Here is a 26,665-nt window from a genome sequence, read left to right as displayed (position 1 = left end):
AATGGCAAAAATGAATTCTGTTTGAGCCTTATTGTCTTGTGCTACAAACCAAGGTTCGAAAACTCGGGTCTTGATGGCATCTCGGCCAGGTCAGAAACCAAGTCGAGCCGAGATCTCGGCGAGTTGCTGCATTTTTTTTTTTTGGACTCGGATCCCCAACTCGGTGGGTTGTACACATATTTTGGGTCTGAAACTTGGTATCCAGCCTATTTCAGGCCATTTAAACACAATGGCATGCCCAGATTTGCCAAAAAACAAGTCCAAATATGAGTTTCACTTTGGACCATAGGTTGGTAGGCGACAAGTCGTACTAAAACAACATAATCTATATATAATTTAGTAAAACATAGCAAATTAGCAATCAAAACATTCTAATTAGCACACATCAATCAAAACATTCAAATAAAATGTACATTACATCAATGTTCACTTAATTTGTTACATAAAATGAGATTGAACAAGAAATTCATCCCTATATCGATCCACATAGAATTCCCATGTCATGGAATTGCTATAGTGTTGCGAGATAGTGTGACACACTTCCATATAAGTCTTCGATCAACATATACCAATCTCCCTATCTTAGGATACATGGGAGGTGTTGGTATGAGGTGTAAGATCCATCGCATTCATATTGAGTTTGAGGCATGTATGACTGGTTTGGGACTAGGAATGTATACCCAACACCTAATCCAGAGCTTTCGTCATACTCACGATGCCCATACGACCATAGGCACTATAATCGGAACCGGTGCTCTGCTGGCCATAGTCATAGCCATGATGATGCTGAGATGATTGCCATGACTGATGCTCACTAGTAGTATCTATACTCATGCTTCCGAAACTTGTAAGCATGGTGTTCATACTGCTGTTGTCCTCCTCCTGAGCATATGACTGATGTGAGTGTTTGCGACCCTTCTTTCTTGTATGTTTTAGGGTGGCCACCATGGTCTTGATCTTGAGTGGCATGCGTGAATCGAGACTCACCGGTGAAACGACCGGGTCCTCCTGCGTTCCAACTTCTTGCTCAGACGCTCGCGCATCCCCTCATGACAATCATCATAATAACCGCCACTCCGCATGCCACTAGCAGCAGCAGCTTCACCACCACCACCACCACCAGCATCACCATCACCATCACCATCACCATCACCATCACTAGCATCACCAGTGTCATCACCACCACCACCATCATCATCAGCAGGACTTCCTACAGCAGGCTCAAAAGGTTTCGGTGACTCTGCATGTGCACGCCCCTCTTGCGTCAACATATATTCATCAACATCAGTGCCGGTTACAGACGCAATGGTGGGGTCGGGCCTACCCCCAGATTGATCCATATCAGGTGTACCACGATCCCTCACCCACTGGAATAGGGGATCCTCATCGTCATCAGAGTCCTCTTGAAAAATGTTGGACAGTTCAATGGGTTCTTTATCATTGGCCTCAATTCCTTCACGTATGTGCCTCATCCTTAATCTCATATTGTAGGCGCACATACTCAAGCGCTCCATGTACGCTACCCAACCTATTTCGCCTCTTTGAATGTATCAATGAGAGTGTACTCGATTGCGCTCACATCCGGAGGATGAACAAGTTTGTGAGAGCACTCTAACCGCTACCTTCCTCGGTTGGGTGAACTTGTACCATAAAGCACCCACCAGTCACTGCATTACAAATATAGAATAGTAAGAATATGTACATTCTAAAAAGATAAAATTATAATTCATAAATGTAATATCATGCCACCTACCAGGGTCTGACTTTTGTCTACCCTCCACTGCAGCTAGTTGACCGAAACTTGCTGAGGCCTCTCTGAAGTATTTGATCTATTTTCAATTTGAGGCATTAGTATTTCCTATTTAGTAATTACATTCATAAACTAACTACCAAAGTGCCAAAGTCCCATACTCTCACCTCATCATTGCAAGCAGCTTGTGTTCTGGATGGGGCTCCAACTTCCGAGTAACAACTGAACTGCGCTCTAACAATTCTATGTCTAGCCCAAGATCATGGGAGTAGTGATACTTTGGATTCAAATAGTATGTTGGTAAAGTAAACACCACAAATATGATTTGTTAGTGACTTAATCGCTTTAATGCCTTTAGGGTTTTGAATATGTAAATGTAAAAAAGTTATAACATTTAAAGTATAAAGTATGTTGAACTCACCAGCCTTATGCAATGGATGACTTAAGTGCTTCTCCCACCGCTCATCAATGATGTTAGTGTAGGACTTTGCACTTCGAGGTATAGCAGCTCTAACCATTTCCTTCATTTTTTGGATGGTAACATAAATGTGGCCCAAAGTAGGCTTCTTCTCTGTATCAACCATCCTCCGTACTGCCACCACTGGCTCTAATATGCCAACCACTTTCCCCAAGTCCTTCCAAAATCCATCATTTGCAATGGTCTCATTGTGCTACCTTTGCTTCTTCCGACTTAGAACCTTGCCAACCAAACCATTCATGACTTGCAAACATACACCTTAGACCTATCGCCTTACTCTGAAAGCTCTTCAATGCAATGTAATTGGTGGCAAATCGAGTGACACCAGGCCTCACTAAATCTCCATTGCATTTCTCCCTCATCAAGGCTAAAGCATAAGAATGGTTGTACACAAAAGTTGTCACTTGTCTTGCCCTATTTACCGCACCCGCCACCATAGTCTTTTTCCCCATGTCCTTCAGCATTAAATCAATAGAATGGGCTGCACATGGGGTCCAAAAGAGCCGGATCCTCTTACTCTTCTTATTCATCAACTTCTCTGCAGCCTTTTTATAGTTGGAACCGTTATCCGTCACAATTTGGATAATGTTCCTTGGTCCTACCTCCTCCACCACTTGCTTCAACTCCTTATACAAGCATGATGCATCCTTTATATGCTTTGATGCATCGATAGACTTCAAGAATATAGTCTTTCCATTGCAACTCACCATGAAATTTATGATGGACAGTCTAATAGGTCCAGTCCAACCATCAGCCATAAGAGTAACCCCATATGTCTCCCACATTGGCTTTAAACCATCAATGTATTCTTTTAGCTCCTCTACCTCATGAGGCAAATATACATTGTATAATTCAAATGGTGAAGGTCCCTTCCATCCTGCACCAGCCCTCCCTGCAGCATCAAGGAATGCATTATAGTATGTTCCTTGTGCTACATTGGCTGGAATGCCATGGTAAAGCATGAACTTGCTGAAGGCTTTTCGTGCTTTCTCTTGTTTACCACCAAATACTTGTGGGATGGTTGGCTGGTAGGCATCTTGTTGCCTAAAAGTGGTGGGATCCTGCTCAAAAATGGGTTCTGGACCTTGTACTCGTGGTCGGGTTTGGGGTCGTGGTATATTTCTTGTCCCAGTGCTTCTCCTCTCATCTTCTTGCACTGGTGCAGTTGAGCCAGATCCACTAGCTCCTCTTGCTTGCTCATATGCTCTTATATTATCAAAATGAAAACTTTGTCTACTCTCAGCCAAAGTCTGCTGGTAAATTCTCCATTCAGCCTTTGATTGAAACTCACCAGGTGGAGGCCCAATGTCAGTATCATCTCCGCCACGGACCTCTGCACCAACCCTCTCTAGTATTGCCTCATTAAACTCTTGTTGCATTCTTTCCCTCTCAGATTTTTTTAATCTTCCTCCTTTCAAATGTTGTGTCATTGCCACTTTCACTTGGATAGGAACATTTGGGCATGATGAAACATCCTTGCCTGTACCAGACAAGTGTTGCTTTAACCTGGTGGCTCCTCCAGATAGCAACTTCCCACAATAATTGCATTTGGACTTCTTTTTGTCTGCGGACATGGGAACTCCATGTTGCCATGCTATATTAGACATTGTATACAAAATGTCTTATGTTTTACACTGTTACATAAAAAAGCATGTATTAATAACCACGGATCACTTAAAGTAAGGTATTCAAGACTTAAAGTATGCTATTCATAACTCTTAAACGTAATGTCAAGCTAGTAGAACTATGAAATAACTATCTCTTATTTATCCCCTAACCCTAGCATTTATTTGTTAATTAAAAATAATATTTTGAATTTTTTTTAAAACTATTTATACCTTAAAGTATAAGAAAAATATAATGTAATGATGAATTTGACATCATTTGAAGTTGAATATTATGTACATATGTTGTACATAATTTTCCATAAGCAATAAGTATTTTTCCTTAATATTATATATATATTTTTAATTTTTATAATATATTTATTAAATCTGAAAAATAAAATAATTTTTTTAATGGGTGAAAATAAAAAATTAATCCATGGGGCTGTAGAGCATCCCAAGTAGTTTAACGTATATCAAAATCATTTTCAAACAATCACTATTCATTATATTTTTTTCATTTTCTTTTTTCAAATAAATCATTTATTTTTCCAGAAATTATAATAAATAGTTTATTAACTGAAAAAAAAATCCGACTCCATGAAGTGATAGATCGGGCAAAGATGTTCAACATATATTAAAACCACATGAATCTAACAAGGATTACAAAATTTTTTTTAGAAAAAATAGATTTGGGAAAGAAATAGAAAACACCTTTGAAATCTTGCAAATAGGTGATGATGCTCCAAATTGGCACTTGAATCTTCACTTTGGCATTTCAATCTAACTCCAAACAGTGCATTCCATCCAACAATCGAAAGAAAGAAGAAGAAATTTGAAGGAGAGGTGTTTTTCCCCTTGGTTTAGAGCCTATCGAGTTTTGTTCCTGCTCTTTCTTGTGTTGGAAATGGGTTTTTGGGTGAAAATTGGGCTGAATACAAGTAAATAGCACCTTTGGGCCCAACCGAGCGAGATCTCGGCGAGATATTGTTTTTTTTTTGTACTGAAAATATCTTGATTTTAACCTTCGAGATATCACCGAGATCTCGGCCGAGAAATTGCACTTTTAGGAACCGACTAGCAACTCGACTCGGTTTTGCCCAAAACCGAGAAACTCAGCGAGATCTCGAACCTTGCTACAAACTTGAGATGGGATCTTCAGCAGTTAGATGTGAAGAATGCCTTCCTGAACGGTGATCTAGAAGAAGAAATCTACATGGACATTCCTTTCGGCTTTGAATCATCTTCTACAATCAGAAAAGTGTGTAGACTCCGGAAATGACTTTATGGATTGAAACAGTTCCCCGTGCTTGGTTTGGCAAATTTCAGAAGGCTATGCTGAAATTTGGCTTCAAACAAAGTAATGCGGATCATACCCTATTTATCAAGCACAAAACTGGAAAGGTCACTGCACTTATTGTTTGTGTAGATGATATAGTAATCATTGGACCTAGGGCACCTCAAGTATTTTTTGGGAATCGAAGTAGCTAGATCCACCAGAGGAATCTTCATTTCTCAAAGGAAGTGTGTTCTTGACCTTCTTGAAGAAACTGGGATGGTTGGTTGCAAGCCTACCGATTTTCCCATTGAAGTTAACCACTAACTCAGCAGTACTGGTGGTAACTCAATAGAAAAGGAGCGATATCAACGTCTTGTCGATAGACTTATATATTTATCTCATACCAGGCCAGACATTGCCTATGCTGTAGGAGTTGTCAGTCGTTTCCTTCATGATCCGAAGACTGTACATCTTGAGGCAGTTTTCAAAATTCTTCGATATTTAAAGTCAGCTCCTGGAAAGGGTATACTATTCTCAAATAATGGGAATCTGAAGTTATAATCCTTTACTAATGCTGACTAGGCTGGCTCTGTTGATGACCGAAGATCTACTTCAAGATATTGCACATTCCTTGGAGGGAATTTGGTAACTTGGAGGAGGAAGAAATAACCTGTGGTTTCCAGGTCTAGTGCTGAGGCAGAATACAGGGCAATGGCACAAGTGCTTTGTGAGCTTATTTGGTTGAAGAAACTTCTCCAGGATCTGGGAGTTGTTGCACCAGAAGGGCCTATGAGACTCTACTGTGATAATAAAGCTGCAATCAGTATAGGTATAGCTCATAACCTTGTTCAGTATGATAGGACAAAGCATGTTGAAATTGATCGACACTTCATCAAGGAGAAGATTGAAGAAGGTCTGATTTGCACTTCGTTTGTTACAACTGAGAATCAACTGGCTGATGTTTTCACTAAAGGCTTGTCGGTCAAATCCTTCCATCTGATTGTCTCTGAGTTGGGCATGCGGGATATCTATGCTCCCACTTGAAGGGGAGTATTGAATTTTGAAGGATGACCTGTTGACCTGTGACCTGGACCCGGATACATTAAAGTGTCCAGGTTCATTATGCACATGTGATTTGGCTAGGATTTTATTTCCTTTATTGTAATGATCTCTAATTATAAATAAAGTGGTGGTCTATGTCTTCTGGACAAGCGAATTCATTCTCTCTCTCTTTTCTCTCCTTCTCTCAACTTTACGTCTTTTATTAATACTCCTTAACCCGCTTCCTCATGATTCAACATGGGTAAGTGTATGTGCTTCTGAATTTTCAATTCTTAGGTCAAATCTGAGGGGATTCGTGCCAATACAAGCAGGCAATGTTGTAAGGCACGTGCCTCAGGAGAGACACACATCCCTTGTACCTTGCCTTGGGCCTAGCGCTGCTTCACTGAGGTGCAGACCTTTATGTGCCTCAGTCACTAGGAGGCCTTGGATTGTTGCATGTGTGCATCTCTCCAAAATAACTTCTGCATTCTGCAGCTATCACTTCAATCAGGCACATACTTCACCTTGAGCCTTGCTCCTTAGTCACATGGAGGCCTTGGCGTGTGTTGCATGTGCTTCTTGCCTTAGTAACTCTGCGTGGAAGTTAAGTGTTGGTTGCTTTTGTTCTGTACATGGACCCATTATAGAGGTTGCATACATGAGATACATGTACATTATGAATAAACCCTTTATATTGGTCTTTTGGCCCAATAAAATTGTTATTCTATCCAGAAAAAGAAAGGTTCTGGCTTGAATGCCTGATAAGATACATGAGATACATGTACATTATGAATAAACCCTTTATATTAGTCTTTTGGCCCAATAAAATTGTTATTCTATCCAGAAAAAGAAAGGTTCTGGCTTGAATGCCTGATAAGTTATATATATATATATATAGGGAAGCAGTTTTCTGTCCGGGAGTGTGGCCTATGCCAGCACTCCCATGTGTCTATCTCTCTCCTCCTTAAAACAAGGGGGCAGAACTGTCTTTTCATATGGGTAGGAGAGAGATAGACTCATGGGAGTGCTGGCGTAGGCCACACTCCCGAACAGAGTTCTTTATCCCATATATATATATATTTGATATTGAGATATTGGGTTCCCTCTAATCATTATTCTCAAAGAAAGCAAAAGTTCATTTTATGTGTCACAAGAAAATGAAATGCAAGTGCTTATTATATAATCTTACAATTTATATGTGCTCATGTTTTGTATTTTGCTCTCATTTTATTAATGGAAGTGCTGAACCTGAATGGCAGATCACAACTTGTCTTGAGCAAAGATGTTACAAAGAATTGCGAAATGAGCAGTTTCGGCTTGCAAAAGTTGTCATGTCTATTTACAGGAAATTACTAATTTCTTGTAAGGAGCAAATGTGAGTTCTTTGTTATTAAGGAATTCTTTATGGCTTCATTACTGTTCTTGATCAAAGAATGTGAAACTGGGTGATTTCAGCACTGGCTCCCTTAGTTTATTTTGTGATAATAATTTTAAAGTAGGGTTTAAGCTAACCTTTAAATAATATTGCTATTTATTTCTTAGAGGAAGTTATTTTGAATCTATACAACGAAAAAAAGAGAGGAGAATTTCAATATTGAGGAGAATCAGATGTTCTAATGAGAATGCCAAAAAGACAGATTGGGAAAGGAGAGATTTTCATGTTTTCATCTATTATATGATTTGGGCTTTAATTTTGTTGGTTAGGTTAACTATAGAAAATTTTGCTTGTCTCTAGAATTTTGAACATCTCTGTTTTATCACCAATAGAAAAGGTAAAGTTTATATTTGTAAAGTTTCCTAAACTTTTCATAGATATTGTTCATCCATCAGCAATTCTTATCTTTGTATTAATGCATAAATACTAGTCTTCATCTTGTTTACACATCTGATTGATGGTTAATAACAACACATTACAGGCCGCTGTTTGCAAGTAGCTTACTAAGCATCATACAGACTTTGCTTGATCAAACACGGCAGGATGAAATGCGCATTATAGGATGCCAGACACTGTATGACTTTGTAAATAATCAGGTGTATACTGTTGATTATCCTTGATTATTCAGATGGTTAATTATATGTTATTCTATGTGTCACTCTTTGATGACATGGAAGTTTTGCATTGAAGCTAACTTCTTGTAATGCTTGCAAGTTTCTTCCAACGCGAGATTTAGACTCATTTGATTCTATTTAATTGTGACAGAAAGATGGTACTTACATGTTCAACTTAGAAGGCTTGATTCCGAAACTGTGTCAAGTGGCGCAAAAAATGGGGGAGGATGAGCAGGCACATCAGCTTCGTTCAGCTGGGCTTCAAGCCCTTTCCTCGATGGTATTCTATTTCTCATTCGAACATTCGTTTTTGTCCTTCCATGACACCTTAGCATTTAAAAAAAAAAAAACTGATCCTAAGTTGATGTTGAAAATGCAGTCTGACTCTGATGACCACCTTTTGTTATTAACTTTTTAAGTAGCACATATAGAGGTAGAGAGGTTGGGTCAGGTAATGGCCTTACCCTTACCCTCTATGGTGTGTTCCGTTTTTTTTTTTTTTGGGGGGGTGGGGGGTATCCTTACCTTATAGGTTTAGGTAAGAATTTTCCATTACCGTTACCAAAGAGAGAAAGGGTAAAAAATTCCTTTATCTGGGTCTTCTGTGGGCAAATGAGTAAGGCACACAAAGCCTCGATAATGCTTTTTAATCATTTGGGTTGGGGATATGCACCTCAACAATACCCTTTAATCATTTGGGTTGCAGATATGGGATGGATCTGTGTGTGTGCAACCTAACTGTCCATGTTTTAATGTGTAAATGCCTAGATTGAGAGGGTTAGATTCTTATCCATACTCTCCCTGTTATCCTTTGAGAAATCCTTACCCTCCTATCTAGAGACGGGTAAGGTGGGTAAACAGGTCAATGGATACCCATTGCCACCCATAGGTGATTAATTTGCTACTTGAGGTTCATCAAACAATTAATAATGTTCATTTTTGTACAGATTTTTGTAATTTATCTATTTTTTCTATATACAACGGGGCCAAGTACTTGCACATTTACTGTTAGTTCATACAATTGTGGTTTACATCTTAATGATAATCTTGTTATTTGGTTGTTTTTATATATCCTTTGCATTTAAAATGCATAGATACAATTTGCTTATTTTATAGGGATGTTTAGGGACCGTCGCTTCATGCGATGGTAAAAAGGTTGGGCTGCCAGCATCAAGCACAGGTTCAGGTCTGACTTTTGAGGCCTGTCACTTTATGTTGAAGGATTTGGATTGACCCGGTCTGATTCAGGTTCTCTTCGGCCTTGATAGAGTGTGTTATGTACCTGGTTCACTAGAATGTCCAGATTCATTTCACACATGTTGCACTTATTAAATGTGCTGAGTAGATCTTCCTTATTTGCAATGATTCTAAATTATAAATAAAGTTGTGGTGGCCTCTGTCATCTTGACAAGCGAAATCACTCTCTCTCTTTCTCTCAATTTGGTATCAAAGTGAGAAACCCTAAATATTTTTTGGTTTTCTTTCTTCACTGCTGCTGCCGCCGGTGGAGCACTACCACCGATCTCGAGGCTACGGCTTCACCGACATGGTTGACTGAACATGCACAAATGCATGTCGTACCACATATGACATTCACTAACAACCGTTGACCACCGTTGCCGCCTCCATCCGCCACCACCATTTCGGCTCCAATGGCCACTCCACCACTACCGTTGGGACCGATCTCCAGGGCCTCCCGCCATGTCTATTTGCACATAACCATGGCGTCCAGCCCCTGTCGCACTAAACCAGGGGCTTCCGATCGGCAGGGCCTCTACTAACAACGACTGACCACCACTGCTGCCTACATCCACCACCACCATTTCGGCTCCAATGGCCACTCCACCACTACCGATGGGACCGATCGCCAGGGCCTCTCGCCCCTTCCTATTTGCGCATGGCCAGGGCCTCCAGCCCCTATCGCACTAAACCAGGGGCTTCCGCCCCCTTGCTGCCGATTGCCAAGGCCTCCTGTCACTGCTGATCGATCTCCAAGGCCTCCCGCCCTGCCGCCTGGCCTTTCCAGGCACCGCCAGGGCCTCCCGCCCCTATTGCCGATCTACTAGAGCCTCTCACCCTATTCGCCTGGCCCCTCCAGCATTGCGCCTGGTCTCTTTGTGGATCCTGCCGACTTTGCAGGCCCTCAGATGCTCTGTTTGTGGTTTTGCAGCCCTGCCTAGGCCGTGCCGTAATTCTCCAGCCGTCACCTGCTCACCCTGCTGTGTGCTTTGTTACGCTTTGTGACTGCTGCCTTCTTTGTGAGTAACAAGTTTCTTCTCAATTTTGGTGCTTTTGTTTTGTCCTTTTTATGGAGGGTTCTAGCACAACAGTTGGGACTGGGAGCGGTGATCTGAGTCGCCCTACTGCTCCCCACCATCATCACTCTCTCCAACAAGGACCCACTAAGTTGAATGGATCCAATTACCTAGCATGGTCTCGTGCCTGCTTCCTTACCATTCGTGGTAATCATTTTTTGGGATATATTACTGGTGATACACCTATGCCCACTGAATCTCCGGCTATGGACAATGGGTTAGCTAATGATGCCCTGATAATGTCGTTCTTGTTGAACTACATGGAATCTTCAATTAGTTCCATCTTTGTCCCCCTCAACTCAGCCAAGGAGTTATGGGATGCTGTGAACCACACTTATGGTCAAGCCAGCAACTATGCTCAAATATTTTAAATCCGTCGTCAGGCTCAAGAAGCTAGACAAAAGGACCTCTCTATGTCCGCCTATTACTCTGCCCTTATGATACTATGGAAGCAATTGGATTTCTATCATCTTATGACTATGACTGACCCCATTGATGCAGCCACATTTGCAAAGGAATGTGAGATGGAATGAGTTTATGCCTTCCTCGCTGGCTTTTACCCTGAGTATGATCAAATATGCCTTCAAGTTTTGAATCGGAGTACATTTCCTACACTACTTGAAGCCTATAATATGATTATGCATGAGGATCACCGTCGTTCTGTCATGATGCCTCCTATTGCTCATCCTTGGTCTGCTCTTGTTACTACACCACAGACCTCTTTACCTATGGAAAGTGTTGGTTTGCTCACCAAGACTGGTATCTCTCGTGATCCCGTCAAATGTGACTATTGTGGCTGCCCATGTCACACTAGGGAGACTTGTTGGAAATTACATGGTCGTCCCAAAGGGGGTGGCAAGGGAGGCAAATCAGGTCCTACTCATCCTCAGGCTCACTTAACTGAGACTACAGAGTTTGTTACTAGTACTTAGTCTATGTTTGCAGCACAACTTGTGACTTTGCTCCAACGTATGGTGACTCAACTTGGTTCTGCCTCCTTTACCATGCCTTCCTCTACCTCTTTTGCTCCCCATTTAGCCCAGCCAGGTATTTTTCTTGCGTCCTCTCCTCTCATATTGATTCTTCGTGGCTAATTGGTTCTGGAGCCTTGGATCATATGATGAGCTCCTCGGACTTGTCTGCCTCTTATAATCCTTGTTCGGGCAAGGAAAAGGTCCGAGTTGTTGATGGTTCTCTTTTTGCAATTTCTGGTGAAGGGTCTATTTCCTACACTCCTAGTATTTCTTTATTTTTTGTCTTGCATGTTCCCAATCTTTGTGCCAACCTACTTTCCATTGACTGCCTTACCACTGATCTTAATTAATCTGTTCACTTTTTCTCTTCTCATTGTATTTTTCCAGACCTAGCGACGGGGGCAACGATTGGATATGGTGGAGTGCGTGATGGTCTTTGCTACTTGGAACCATGTCTTACTGCTACTCCCTCTCCGATTGCTCCATCACTGGCATTATCGTCTCGGTCATCCTTCCTTTTATATTTTACGTCGTTTGTTTCCCTCTTTAGTCAAACTATGTAATTTGGACCATTTTAATTGCGATATCTGTGAACTTGCTAAAAACACACGGTCCTCGTATTTTTCTAGTGATAACCAAAGTTTGATTCCTTTCTCTATTATTCACTTTGACTTATGGGGTCCTCGAACAGTTGCTCGGGGTGGGTTTAAATGGTTTATCACTTTTATTGACTACTGTACTAGATTAACCTGGGTATATCTTCTTTGGTCCAAATCCGATGCCTTCTCCTATTTCCAATCTTTCCACAGGATGATCCAAACTCAGTTCAATGCCCAGGTTAAAGTTCTCCGAAGTGACAATGGGACAAGATACATTGACGGTTCGTTTCTTCAGTATCTTCATCTTGATACCCATGGAATTTTCTCTCTTAGACCTCATGTGTTCGCACCCCTGAGCAAAATGGTATCCCAGAACGAAAGAACCGCCATCTTCTAGAGGTCACTCGCTCTCTGATGTTTACCACTCCTTTCTTATCTATAGAGTTCCTTCCGCTGCCCTTGATTTTAAGACATTAGTCAGCCAGCTTCCTGACCCCACTATTGCTTCGCATCTCCTTCTTTGTATATTTGGATGTGTCTGCTTTGCCCATAATTCTTCACCCTCTCGGTCGAAACTTGACCCACGGGCTTTCAACTATATCTTTCTTGGCTATTCTGCTTCTCAGAAAGCTTACAAGTGTTATTATCCTCCCTCTCGAAAACTGCTTATTACGATGGATGTTACTTTTCACGAGGATGAGCCTTATTACCAATTTTCTCTTTTGAGGGAGACTCAAGAAGAAGAGAATCCTTCATCTCCTTTTGTCATTGATACTGTTCGTCTTTAGGGGGAGCAAGCGGATGAGATTGATGCTGCCACTAAATAAAAAGATCTCATCATCTATTCTCGACAAAAGAAGAGGACTATCCCAAACATACCATGTTCATCTACGCCCCTAGAACAAGTTCTACCAATCCAAGCAACAGGTAATGAATCTCCTCCTGATCCTGATGATCGTCCTATTACTTTTAGAAAAGGAGTAAGGGCTTGCACTAAACACCTTATTTTTAACTTTATCTCTTATGAGTCCCTGTCCCCCGCCTACCGTGCCTTTGTTTCTTCTTTGTCTTCTGTGCTTATTCCACGGGGTTGTCAGGAAGCTATCACAGACCCTAATGGAAGAATGCCATGGTAGAAGAAATGCAGACCTTGAAGAAAAATGACACTTGGGAGCTTGTGCCTTATCCTAGCGGAAAGAAGGCAGTTGGATGCAAGTGGGTATTCACAATAAAGTAGAATGCAGATGGAACCGTTGCTCACTATAAGGCTAGATTGGTTGTCAAGGGATTTACTCTGACCTATGGCATTGATTACCGGAAAACATTTGCCCCAGTAGAAAAAATGAACTCTGTTCGAGCCTTGTTGTCTTGTGCTACAAACATGGGATGGGATCTTTAGCGGTTGGACGTGAATAATGTCTTCCCCAATGGTGATCTAGAAGAAATCTACATGGACATTTCTCTTGGCTTTGAATCATCTGCTATAGCTGGCAAAGTGTGTAGACTCTGAAAATCACTCTATGGGTTGAAATAGTGTCTCCGTGCCTTGTTTGGCAGATTTCAGAAGGGTATGCTAAAGTTTGGTTTCAAACAAAGTAATGCTGATCATACCTTGTATATCAAGCTTAGGATTGGCAAGGTCACTGCACTTATTGTTTATGTGGGATATAGTGATCACTGAAGATGATGAGGAAGAAATCTCCCTTCTAAAGATTCGACTGGCAACCAAGTTCGAAACTGAAGACCTAGGGCACCTCAAGTACTTCTTGGGAATTAAAGTAGCTAGACCCTATAAAGGAATCTTCATCTCCCAAAGAAAGTATGTTCTAAATCTTCTTGAAGAAACTGGGATGCTTGGTTGCAAGCCTGTTGATTCTCCCATTGAAGTTAACCACCAACTCAGTAGCACCGGTGGTGACTTTGCGGAAAAAGAGCAATATCAACATCTCGTCGACAGACTTATATATTTATGTCACACCAGTCCAGACATTGCCTATGCCGTGGGAGTTGTCAGCTGTTTTCTACATGATCCGAAGACTGTTCATCTTGAGGCTGTTTACAGAATTCTTCGGTACTTATAAAGTCAGCTCCTAGAAAGGGTATTCTATTCTCTCAAATAATGGGAGCCTAAAGTTAGAATCCTTTACTGATGCTGATTGGGCTGGTTCCATTGATAACCGCCGCTCTACTTCTGACTACTGCATATTCCTTGGAGGGAACATAGTCACCTGGAGTGATGCAGTTCAAGGTTCGAAAACTCGGGTCTCGGAGCCATCTCGGCCCAGCCCAAAACCGAGTTGGGCCGAGATCTAGCCGAGATCTCGGCGAGTTTGTGCACCCTTTTTTTTTTCCGACTCGGAAGCCCATCTCGGTGGGTTTTAGACCTCTTTTGGGTCTGAAAATCGGTATACAGCCTATTTTAGGCTATTTAAACACAATGGCATTATTAGATTTTGTAAAAACTTTGTCCAAATAGGAGTTTCAGTTAGTGGGAAAGCAGGACAGGCACTTATGCTAGAAACCAGGACAGACATAGGACAAACAGTCTTATTTATGCCTAATATCATTTAAGTAAATGAATTTCATTTACTTAAGATATTATTCATAAATAAGCAAATACCCCGTATTTGAATCCAATAAAAATAGTTAAAAAATAAAATTCCAAAAGGAAAAAAAGTCAACCCCCCAGTTCAAGAACAAAAATTGGATTTTCGGCGGTAGGTGCAATTTTCAACTTTCTAATGCTGGGGTTTTTCTCAAATCTAAAAATTCCATAAATCTTATTATGGTAAAACATTGCTAAAAACCAAAAGTGCGGTAAAATATTAATTTGTTTTGATGTCCACAAAATTATTTTCATTGAGAAGCGATTTTTGACAAAGAATTCGTGCACAAAACAAATTAAGTTTGACCGGTACTTAATTTGGATTTAGAAAAACCCCAGCATTAGAAAGTTGAAAATTGCACCTACCGCCGAAAATCCAATTTTTGTTCTTGAACTGGGGGGTTGACTTTTTTTTCCTTTTGGAATTTGATTTTTTAACTATTTTTATTGGATTCAAATGGGGGGTGTTTGCTTATTTATGAATAATATCTTAAGTAAATGAAATACATTAAATGATATTAGGCATAAATAAGTGTCTGTCTTGGTTCCTGGCATACATAGGTGTCTGTATACCAAGAATTTCCAGCATGATCTCGAGATCTGGCACTCATATAAAGGACCTAGATGGGCATTTTCCTATGTCAAACCGAGATCTCTCACTCGGAGAGATCTCGCCGAGATTCGAGTTGAGAGATCTCGGCGAGAAAGTGCACTTTTTGGTTTCGTAGGCCATCTCGACTCGGTAAATGAAAAAACCGAGAATCTCGGCGAGATCTCGTGAGATTTCGGACTATGATGTAGTTGCCTTAGTCAGGCTGGACCGACATGGTGACATAACCCACTTTGGAAACCCAAACCAAAGACTGGTCCTAAACCTGTTTTCTGGTCTGGCAAGGGCTGGTAGTTCACTTAGGCTGCAATATTTAGTTTAGTTTATTTTATTTCATGGATAGATTACGTAGGAGCTTCTTAGGTAGTTTCCTTTCTATAGTTATGGTCTATTTTGGTAGTTTCCTTTATGAGTTATTTCTATTTTAGTTAGGTTTCTATTCCTATGCAAGATTGTTTTCTATTTATTCATTGTAATCGTAGGAGAACACAGATTTGAAGATTTGATTATTGAAGTTTATTTGTGAAGCTCAGTGTGAGTGTGTGTGGGCATGATTTCCCTCTTCCCTTTCCCCTCCTTCATTCCAATTCTTCTATTGTTCTACCTGTGAAGCCCACCATAGCAGATCACCCCCTGGGTCTGCATTATGGAGAAGTAAAAAACAGAATGTCGTTTCCAGATCCAGTGCCGAGGCTGAATATTGGGCTATGGCTCAAGGAGTATGTGAACTTATTTGCCTACAAAAGCTTCTCAGTGATAGAAAAATTGCTCTAGAAGGACCAATGAGGCTCTACTGCGATAACAAAGCTGCAATCAGTATCGCCCATAATCTGGTCCAACATGGCGGGACCAAACATGTTGAAATTGACCGACATTTTTTTTTTTGGTGAATAAAAAATGTATTACCAAAGCTCGAGATGGGTGGGGGAAAGATATACAAAGGGAAAGGGGGGGGGGGAAGATACAAGCCACAGACCAGCTAAGTGGGGGGCTGTAAAATGGAGCTATCTAGATCCCAAGCGCTAACAATATGCCTATTCTTGGGAGAATCCAACAAAGACTTGTGGGGAAGAAAACCCAAGTTCGTAGAAACATCAAAAGAGATGGCCTTCCAAATCAAGTCGAAAGACCTAGATTTGGTAGTCCATCTCCTAAGGTTCCTCTCCAACCAGATGTGATAGAGCGCAGCGCCAAAAACTAGCTTCCCAATAGCATCGCAGATAGAGCCTCCTGGGAAAGTCCTAGTCTACCAGAGCCACTCTCTTTTAAAGGGGAGGGGTCTCATGCTACGTGGCCAAATAAACGAAAGGGCTTTTTTCCAAATGCAATGGGAAAAAGGGTAAGCAAAGAAGAGGTGGTCGATGTCTTCGGAGCCGGACCAACAAAGGATGCAAGTGGGGGAGGCTGGAAATCTGCGGTGGATGAGGAAGGCTTGGGTGGGGAGGCAAAGGTTGAGGATTCTCCAAACTAGGAAGCTATGGCGGGGGATGTGTCCTTTGAACCAAACCAGTTTGTGCCAGGGGACAGTGGGAGCATGTGGTCTAACAAAATTCCAGGCAGATCTGAAGCTAAAGAGGCCAGTAGAAGCGGGGAGCCAAATTAACTTTATTTGTAGGGGAAGGGGAGGGGGGGAGGGGGGGAGGGGGGGAGGGAGGGAGGGAAGGGTGCAATTGACCGACATTTTATCAAAGAAAAAATTGAAGATGGTTTGAAATGCACTTCTTTTGTTACCACAGAGAACCAATTGGCAGATGTCTTTACTAAGGGCTTGTCCATGAAGACCTTCCATCCTATGGTTTCCAAGTTGGGCATGTGTGACATCCATGCACCAACTTGAGGGGGAGTGTTGAAGGATTTGGATTGACCTGGTCCGGTTCCGGTTCTCTTAGGCCTTATTAGAGTGTGTTATGTACCTGGTTCACTAGAATGTCCAGATTCATTTCACACATGTTGCACATGTTAAATGTGCTGAGTAGTGCTTAGTAGATCTTCCTTATTTGTAATGATTCTAAATTATAAATAAAGTTGTGGTGGCCTTTGTCATCTTGACAAGCCAAATCATTCTCTCTTTTTTCCTCTCTAACTCTTTGCTCTGGTCCACCTGTCCCAGGAATCTATGACAGCAGGACATGCACCGATGGGGATGCTTGAATCTTTTTACTTGTGCTGGGAGTATTAGTACCCTGTTAAATTCTTTTATTTTGTTAATGGCTAATTATGCTATATATAGGCTGCTCAAATTTCCTCTATTGAGCAAAATAATGGACATGCTTACTCATGGTTTATCATTATTCAAATTGTCAGTTTCCTTATATAAGCTGTTAATTCAACTCAAGATTTTAAATGACATTTGATGATCCTGCTCAGGTCTTTTTCTTATGCTTCTTTTGATGCACAGGTTTGGTTCATGGGTGAATACTCTCATATTACATCTGAATTTGATAATGTAAGCTACCTTAGACTTTATCTATAACCTGTTTCTTCATTTTGTTTTCTTTTTTATTTTAGCTTATTCTATAATTTCCTTCTTTGTATCCCTTCTTTATCAAGCTTATCACATTTTTATAGCAGTCGATCTTGTATTATTGAGACTAATGCATAAGTGAGAACTTATGAACTGATTGGCACTGAGTTTGATAGCAAGGGTAAATCTCTATCGGTACCACCACTATACTATGGAGACTAATGCACAAGTGAGAACTTATGAACTGATTGGCACTGAGGGTTTGATTGTAGGGTTAAATCCAAGGTATAAAATTTCGCAATATGTCGGTATCTCGGGCCTACCGAGATATCCGAAATATCCGAAATATGTTGAAATTTCGCCGAAATATTGCATTTTTCTACAATATTTCGGCAGTCCATCTCGGTCGGTTTTTGGCCATATCTAGGCCTGATACTTCATGGACACCCTTATTTAAGCTAAATAAACACATTTAAACCTTCATATTGCAAAAAAATGAACTCAAAGTGATGTTTTGGGCATGCACCCTTGATTGACAGTATACGGTTGCTAATCCTAATGTATAAATAGTTAAATACACATTGATTAGGCAGTCAAAAACATAAAATAAATTTAAACAAACTAATTAAAACTCATAAGACATAATTTATAAATCATATTCTCATAAACTCCATAGTAGTCAATGACTCAATACTCAATAGCTCAATACTTTAATAGGCAATACACAAAGTCACAACTCACAAGTTCACAAATCACAACTTACAACTTACAAGAGTGCAAGACTCACAAGACTCACAACTCACAAGTGCTAATAATAGTTGCTGTGCCTTCCTGGATCAACCCCACTCATGGCCCGGTGGAGTCGACGTCCATTGCTCTCTGTTTGAAGGACATATGTGGACCACGGTATAGTTTCGGAGAAGAAACGAGTGTAGTCATCCACAACTGTCATGTAAATGGAGTCATCAACATACTGTAGGTAACCTATCCTAGGATATGGGTTAGGGTTACCAATCGGTCTAGCCTGGGAAGAAGATGATCCAGTATGATATGATGTCGGAGGAAGCGGCGTTGGCACTGGCTACATGTATGGCTGGCAAGGTCAGTAGCTAGGGTATGCAAAGATGTCATCCACAAAAGATGATCCAGTATGTCCCTGGGACTGGGAGTCATAGTCCCCTACCTCACTAAACTGCCCATATCTATATCCATATCCATATCCATATCCACCGTGAGGTTGTGATGCACTATAATCTGATGACAATGGAGTGGTATGTGCGTTAAAAGATGGGGCACACCAATGCCCAGTTGATCCTCCCTCCCTATCACCCATACTCAAACCGCTAATAGAGCTAGATAAGTCATCAATGTCCATATAATCAGCTTATAACTATGTTTGTCGACCCTTACGCTTCCTACTGTATGATTTTATGGGGGCTTGTGAGGATGAGGATGCGGGTGCAGGGTCACGTGCACCGTGGTCTGTATCCTGTGTGGCATGATCAAACTGTCTCTCCAGCGAATCGGACTGGATCTACAGGCACCGTATCCTCGCCTACCACATAACGCTCTCGCATTCCAGCAAATTCTTCATCACCACCACTACCACCACCACCATCACCACCATCATCATCACCTGAGGACTTAGGCCAGTCATCATCATCAGCAACATTGCCACCAGTGAGCTGGAATGGTATGGGTGATGCTTCCTGTGCATGTATCTGACCCTCGTCAGCCATATAATCATCCACATCAGCACCAATCTCGGAAGCTATCACGGGGTTTGGCCTACCTCCCTCCTGATCCAGCACCGGCTCACTTATATCCTTCACCCAATCCACAATAGGGTCCTCATCGTCTGAGTCAACTTGAAAGATGTTGGCGAGGTCAATAGTGCCCCTTTGTCCCTCATGTCCCATGCGTATATGTTGCAGTTTCATCCTCAAGTTGTAGTGCACATACACCATGTCAGATAGACGTTTGGAACCCAATCTGTTGCTTCTCTTGGAGTGGATGAGCGCAAAGGTACTCCAGTTCCTCTCACAGCCAGATGCGGAACATGTTTGGGCAAGGACCTTGATTGCTATTCTCCTTAAATTCTCAGCTGATTCCCCATACAACACCCACCATTCAGCTGCATTACAAGTTTACAACAAAAAAAGACATGTGTCAAATGTTGTTTCAAGTTTCAACTTTCAATATGTATGTAATTTAAAAGAATTAGATATTGAATTAAGTACCAGCATCACCGCGTGCTCTGCCTTGTATTGCAGCATCGGTTCCAAAAGTTCCTAATGCATCCCTAAACATCTTCATCTACACCCATGTGGAAAATTAGTAATTGCTTATTACTAATTAGTAATTACTACTTACTAATTATATTCCAAATGAATTCTAAGACTCACCTCATTGTTGCAAATAGCTTGTAGTTGACCATCTGGCTCCAACTTCTTCATTACTTGTTTTACAGCATCAATAAGTTGAGTTTCCAACCCAAGCCTATTATTATATTGATACTTGGGGTTCAAGTAGTATGCTGAAATTTGACATATAGGAATGAGATATTGTCAAATGCATAGGTAATTAGTAAATAGTAATACTATGAATTAGTTACATAAATAAATTTACTCATCAGCCTTATGCAGTGGATGCATAAGTTGATTCTCCTAGCGAGCATTGATGATATCCAAGAAGTGCTTGCTACTACGAGGAGCCACACTGTAGACACTATCTTTCATCAAGTCCATTGCAGCATGCCAGCATACAGGACTGGCATGGTAGGGCCCTTGAGAGCGGAGTCAGCTATATGTAGAACTTTAACTACTGCCTTCAAAACTTTCACCACTTTGCTTAGTTTTGTCCAGAAGTCCTCAGATGACATGGTTGCTTGTGCTTCCCTCCCACTTGCAGTATTGGAACCCTTCCATCCAAACCACTCCTCAGAAGCAAACATATTTCTCAGCCCGGCCTTCTTTGTCTCAATGTTTTTTAGGGCAATGGAGTTGGTGGCAAATCTTGTGATGCCCGGCCTTCTTTGTCTCAATGTTTTTTAGGGCAATGGAGTTGGTGGCAAATCTTATGATGCCCGGCCTCACCAAGTCACCCCCACATTTTTCCCTTAATAGATTGAGTGCAAAGGAGTGGTTGTATACAAAGTTGGTGACTTGTCTTGCACTTTCAACCACAGTCTTTACCAACTTTAACTTCCCCATATCCTTTAGCATTAGATCAATGCAATGGGCTGCACAAGGAGTCCAAAAGAGCCGGTACTTACTGTTGTTCATCATCTTCTCACCGGCCAGCTTGAAGTTGCTTCCGTTGTCCGTTACAATCTGGACAACGTTCTCAATTCCCACATCTTTTTCAACCACTTCCTTTAACAATCTGTAAATGTATTTTGCATCCTTTATCTCTTTGGATGCATCCACAGATTTGAGGAAAACTGTCCTCCCATCACAATAGACCATAAAATTGATGATGGACTTTCTTGTAGGCCCAGTCCAACCATTTGCCAGTACGGTCATCCCATATGTCTCCCACATACTCCTCATCTCCCAAATATACTCATCAATCTCAGACTTCTGTTGAGGTAAATAAACATTCATTACCTCATATGGGGTGGGGCCCTTGAACCCTGGGCCAGCCTCTGCAATTGTATCAATCATGGTATCATAATGGGGGCCTTGTGCAGTGTTTGCTGGGATGGTATGGTATAACATCCACTTAGCTATTGACTCTTTAACTAACCCCTTCATCCCCTTCCATGCTCCTTTGATTCTTGGTTGACTGCTTCCTTTCTTCCTATGTAGTTTAGGATCTGATGCTGATGGTGGTACTGGTACTGATAGAGGTGTTGGGGCTGTCTTCACACTTTGTGATCTTTTAAAAGGATTGAAAGATCTAGAACCTCCAGATGTGCTAGCTCCTCCACTACCCCCTACTCTCTGTCTTTGCTGATCATCTTGAAAACTAACTCTACTCCTTGAAACAGTCCGTCAAAAGTCCCTAGCCTCCTCTGCTGTTTGTATATCTTCAGGTACTGCAATGCCCTCCTCCTCATCATTATCAGAGGAGTCATCATCATCATGGTATTGTCCTCCTGCTCCCATTGAACTCCTCACTGCATCCTCAAGTTGTTCTCTTATTCTCTGCTTGTCAACTTTCCTCTTCTTCTTTCCCCTCAAGCTCTCACCAATCTCCCTAGCTACTTGCACAGGTGCCATATGGCAACCTACAACATCTTTAGATCCTCCAGTCAGATGTTGTTTAAGTCTACTGGACCCACCTCCCAAAAACTGCATGTGACAATAGTTACATTGGGATTTTCTCTTATCCCCATCAATTGGAGTGCCATGTAACCTTGCAATGTCACCCCTCTGCTGCCTGGCTGGCCTCTCTTCTCTCTGCTCCCTCTGTTGACTACTTTCCCCTACTTTTTGCTTGCCCTTCGCACGTTGTCTTTCATGATCTGCCATAATAATACTTGTTTACTACAATGCAAGTAAATCAAATAATTAAAAACTTAATGTAGAAGTACTTCAATTGAGACTTTTAGAATATTAAAACAATTGTATAGCTATTTAATATTTTTCCCCTAACCCTTATAATTTTCTCATAATTAAAAGCAAATTTTTATATATAATTTTAATATAAATATTGACCTAATACAACAAAACTGAAAATTATTAAACATAATATATATCTAATGCATTTCAAAACATGTAGAAATTACTTTCATATTTTTTCATGATTTTTCAAACCACAAACTCATATTTTTCCTTATTTATTTATTTATTTATTTTTATTTTTTAAATATTTTTCTTAATTTCCAAAAAATAAAAATAATTATTTATGAGCAGAAAAACAAGTTCGGCACCATGAAGCCGTAGATCGGCCATTGGTGTCTAACATATATTTAATTGATCCCCATCTAAGTTATATTACCCCTAATTTCTTCCTATTTTAATTGTAGGAAAATCAATTTTTAAAACCAGAAAATAAAAAATAAAAAATACATATGTAAAAAAATTTTCGACACCGTGAGGTTGTAGATCGGCATCCGGTGTCTAACATATATAAATTTCATCACCATTCAACAACTCTTGTACATAGTATTTTCAAAAAAATAGTTTTAAAGGAAAAGGATTTACCTTAAATAGTGAAAAAATGCTTGTAGGATGTGCTTAGATGAGTCTCCGATGAGTTTCCGGCAACAATCCGTCAAAAAAGTGCTTGAACAATGCTTGGAGTCTTAGATTATAGCTTGGAAGAGTGGAAGAAGAAGAAAATGGTGGAAAACTGTAAGCTACAGTAGGTCTCGGTCGATATTTCGAATGAGACCTGCGAAATTTGTGAATATAGGTAAGTGTCACGTGACACTTTTAGTGAAAATTTGATATTTCACCGATATCTCGTGAAGCCATGATATATTGTTGATATATCGCGAGATATTGACGAAATATGTTACTTTTTCATTTCGGTATTGTATCTCGTCTCGGCCCACACGATATATACGATATTCACCGATATATCGGCGAAATATCGCGAAATTTTGTACCATGGTTAAATCTATATCAGTACCATAGTACATTTGTATTTTGAGGTATATTGGAATGCAAAAAAATAAGAAGTCTTAATTTTGATTCGCTAATTTGAAAAAACAGCCAAATTTCTGTCAAATAGGCAGACTGTGTCAAAAAGTTTGTAGCAGATTATTAATACAGGCACTAAACCTTTACATTTCAAAAATTTAGGACCAAAAAGTCGGCCTTTTAATTTAACCTTCATGAAGGCTCCAAAATTTCTGGGCCATATCATGTTTCTTGAAGCCAAGGCCATTGTAAGAATCTAAATCTTCTGTGCAAAATAATTCATTTCCTTGGTTATCTGCACAACCACAGAAAGACATGAATTTTCCCAAACTTCATACCATCTGAAATTATTTATGAATTTACTAACTATAATCAGACAGCTGGTCCTCACAAGTTGTTTCTTGAATTGTCATGTACTGTTTGCCATCATCAGGTAATGTAGGACAGATTTGAGAGTCTCAATCAGTCCCAGAACAGGATCTTAAAACAGGGAAAATAGGTCACACTTGTGGGATGGACAGGTAGTACTAAGGCTGTAGGTTATGGGTATGAAACAGAATAGGGAAAAGCCAGAATATTAGCAACACAAGGGTTTAGACAGAACAGGGGAAGCAAGGACATAGGTCTGAAATAAGGTAGAAAATAATAGCAGGGATTTGTATGTAATCAGCAGGTTAAAGTGCTCCTACCGATCTCACAAACAGGTCAGAAACTGCAGAATCAATCCAGGAGCCAGAGGACAGGCTGAGAGAGAAGAGGGTAATATCAGCAGATCCACAGTCCCAAAAGGGCTGAAAATTGGATCGAATGATTCTCTCACAGGGGCTGAAACTCGATCAAAAGATGGAGGGGAGTTGATGGTTGGATAGGGCTGGGGGTTGAGGTGATGGAATTAGAAGGTAAGGGACCGAAATAGAAACTAACCAGAGTTTTGGTCTGAAACTGCAGCAGGGAGGATTGAAGGTTGAAGACAACTTCTAATGGCTGTAGAACAATGTAGGGATGAAGAACCAAGTTGATAACAACCTCCCGGGCTTCACACCGCAAGGAGTCGACTGGATTGAACACCAGCCCCTTCCACCTTAGATCAAACACTAAGGAAACTCCATGGAGCAAGCATGCAAATAGCGGCAAAGAGTTGAAGCAAAAATCGTGGAGATCTTCTGCCCCCTTGGGTTGCTTTATATAATAATAGGAAGGAATAGCAGGGTCCAAATTAGAAAGTTTCAAAAATAGAAAGTTTCCAATTGGTCCCCCTTTGCTTGGAATACAAGGCACAATCAGTTTCTATACTGATGTGAGCTAATTGTTGACAATTTCTAACAATGAAAATAGAAAGTAACAAAATAGTAAGTAGCTTCATACTGAGGCATAAGGGAGTGAAATAAAACAAAATAACTCTAAACAACCCAAGACTCAAAATTGTGGCTGCTTAGGCAGCAGTCCAAAATTGTGGCTGCTACCTCTTCTTCTTCTTCTTCTTCCTTGAGTACACCTTCAGATCTGCATCATCAGGTTAGTGGTTGCCATTGAATAGTATGGCTAGTTATGATATTTAGATGATCATAGTTGTTAAATGTTGGATATTAGTGTCTGTATGACAGACTTCCACATTCTTTCATTATTACTTATTTAGTTTTTAGTAGAGGGCAATTTACTCTCTGCATATACTAGAAATTGTACAGGTTGAAGGATAATAAGGATAAAAATCTCTCCATATACACCATAGTTGTCGAGGCATCGCCTAGGTGCCTTTTGCTGTAAAGGTGCCGAGGTGACGCTTTGACATGTTGTTGGCTTTGCCTTGATTTTTCCCCCTCCTTCAATGCCTGGGATTGCCTAGATGCCGTGACAACTATGATGTACACTGGATTCAACTTGCCAAGCTCATAAGAGAATCCCCTTGCTGAGTTCTATATACTTTCTGTCACGTATCATTAAGCCCTGGCATCTATGATAACTATTGGATGAAGCTTCATTTAGTCCTATGTGGGTTATGCTTGAAAACTTGAATCTTTCTTTAGTACTGAAGGAAATGTTGATATGTACAGTTACATCTCCCTTACTTAATACTTCGAGCTTTTAGGCTAAGCAGTAGCGCACATGGTATAAGAGAAGGGAGGTCGAGTATTTGACTCCTTGGAAGTGCAACAGGGTTCCTCGACACTTCTTCCCCCTCGGTGCCACATGAAATGTTTCCACGTGAGTGCGAGTCATATGCAAGGACCATGAGATGACACGCCTACAGGTCCCGCGGGGGGGGGTGTTGATGTACATTTATGTTGCTCTTACCTTATAGTTCGAGGCTTCGAGCTTTTAGGTTAAGCGGTAGTGCACAGGAAAAATTTCCTATTTTAAGTATTTCATCCCTCAATGATTGTAGATTTTAATGATTTCACCTCAAACTATCCACTAGAAACATCTGATCATGGACAGAACAAGAAATCTTGGGTTGCCCCATCCAATATAGCTTTAACTGGTAGACATCAGCTTTCTTCATACCATCTTCATCTTTCCTGATGATATAACTTTAAAGAATTTGAGAATTTTTCTTCCATCTAGTCAGGTTACATATCTTCTGCATTTATCATGGACCTCTATTTTAATACTGCTGAATTACTTTGTAAAATTTGACTATGATAGTCCTATTATATTTTTTGTACCCCTAATATATTTATGGTAAATGGTAGTGATGATGTAGCTGTCTATAGAGTGACCCTTCTTTTTTTTTTTCCCACAAGGACCTTTTGGTATTTTTTATTATTCAACATATGCTATCCTTCCATCTTAACAGGTTGTTTCAGTTGTGTTGGAAAATTATGGTGGTCCTAAGAAAAACTCTGAGGATCTCAACGAAAAGGAAGGAGGCCAAAATCGTTGGGTGCAAGAAGTGCTCAAGGTAGAGGGTCATGTTCCTCCTCGGACAGATGCCACGACGAGAGTTACTTCTTGGAGGAGGTTTTTGAATGACAAAGGCGAAATAAATTTGAGCGTGTACTTATTCTTGGCCAATGATTTAATGATTGAATTTGCATTTCCTCTGGCTGCTAACTATGCATTGTCAAATTTCTTTTGGTAACTTTCATCAGGGAAGATGCCAAGAACCCCCAGATATGGTCTAGAGTTTGCCTTCATCACATGGCCAAGCTAGCCAAGGAGGCTACAACCATGCGGCGTGTCTTGGAATCCTTGTTTCGCTATTTTGATAATGGCAACCTGTGGTCTCCTGATGATGGGCTTGCTCTTAATGTCTTATTGGATATGCAGCAGTTAGCGGAAAGCTCTGGTAAATACTTTTATTTT

General features: G+C 40.6%; 1 protein-coding gene across 2 annotated transcripts in view; it reads left to right on the top strand.

Moving 5' to 3' along the window:
- LOC122642077 (protein SEMI-ROLLED LEAF 2-like) overlaps positions 1–26,665 on the top strand; it is a 109,344-nt gene that overhangs the window by 27,318 nt on the left and 55,361 nt on the right. For both annotated transcript variants that reach the window (XM_043835492.1, XM_043835493.1), the window contains exons 4-9: positions 7,415–7,530; positions 8,072–8,186; positions 8,356–8,484; positions 17,706–17,753; positions 26,157–26,356; positions 26,452–26,648. In XM_043835492.1, coding sequence (XP_043691427.1) covers positions 7,415–7,530; positions 8,072–8,186; positions 8,356–8,484; positions 17,706–17,753; positions 26,157–26,356; positions 26,452–26,648 — 805 coding nt within the window. The remainder of the gene's footprint in view (positions 1–7,414; positions 7,531–8,071; positions 8,187–8,355; positions 8,485–17,705; positions 17,754–26,156; positions 26,357–26,451; positions 26,649–26,665) is intronic.

Source organism: Telopea speciosissima, chromosome 10, assembly GCF_018873765.1.
Source record: "Telopea speciosissima isolate NSW1024214 ecotype Mountain lineage chromosome 10, Tspe_v1, whole genome shotgun sequence".
NCBI classification, from domain to species: domain Eukaryota; kingdom Viridiplantae; phylum Streptophyta; class Magnoliopsida; order Proteales; family Proteaceae; genus Telopea; species Telopea speciosissima.
The sequence above is the reverse complement of the archived record's forward strand: the minus strand, read 5'-3'. Positions and strand labels throughout refer to the sequence as shown.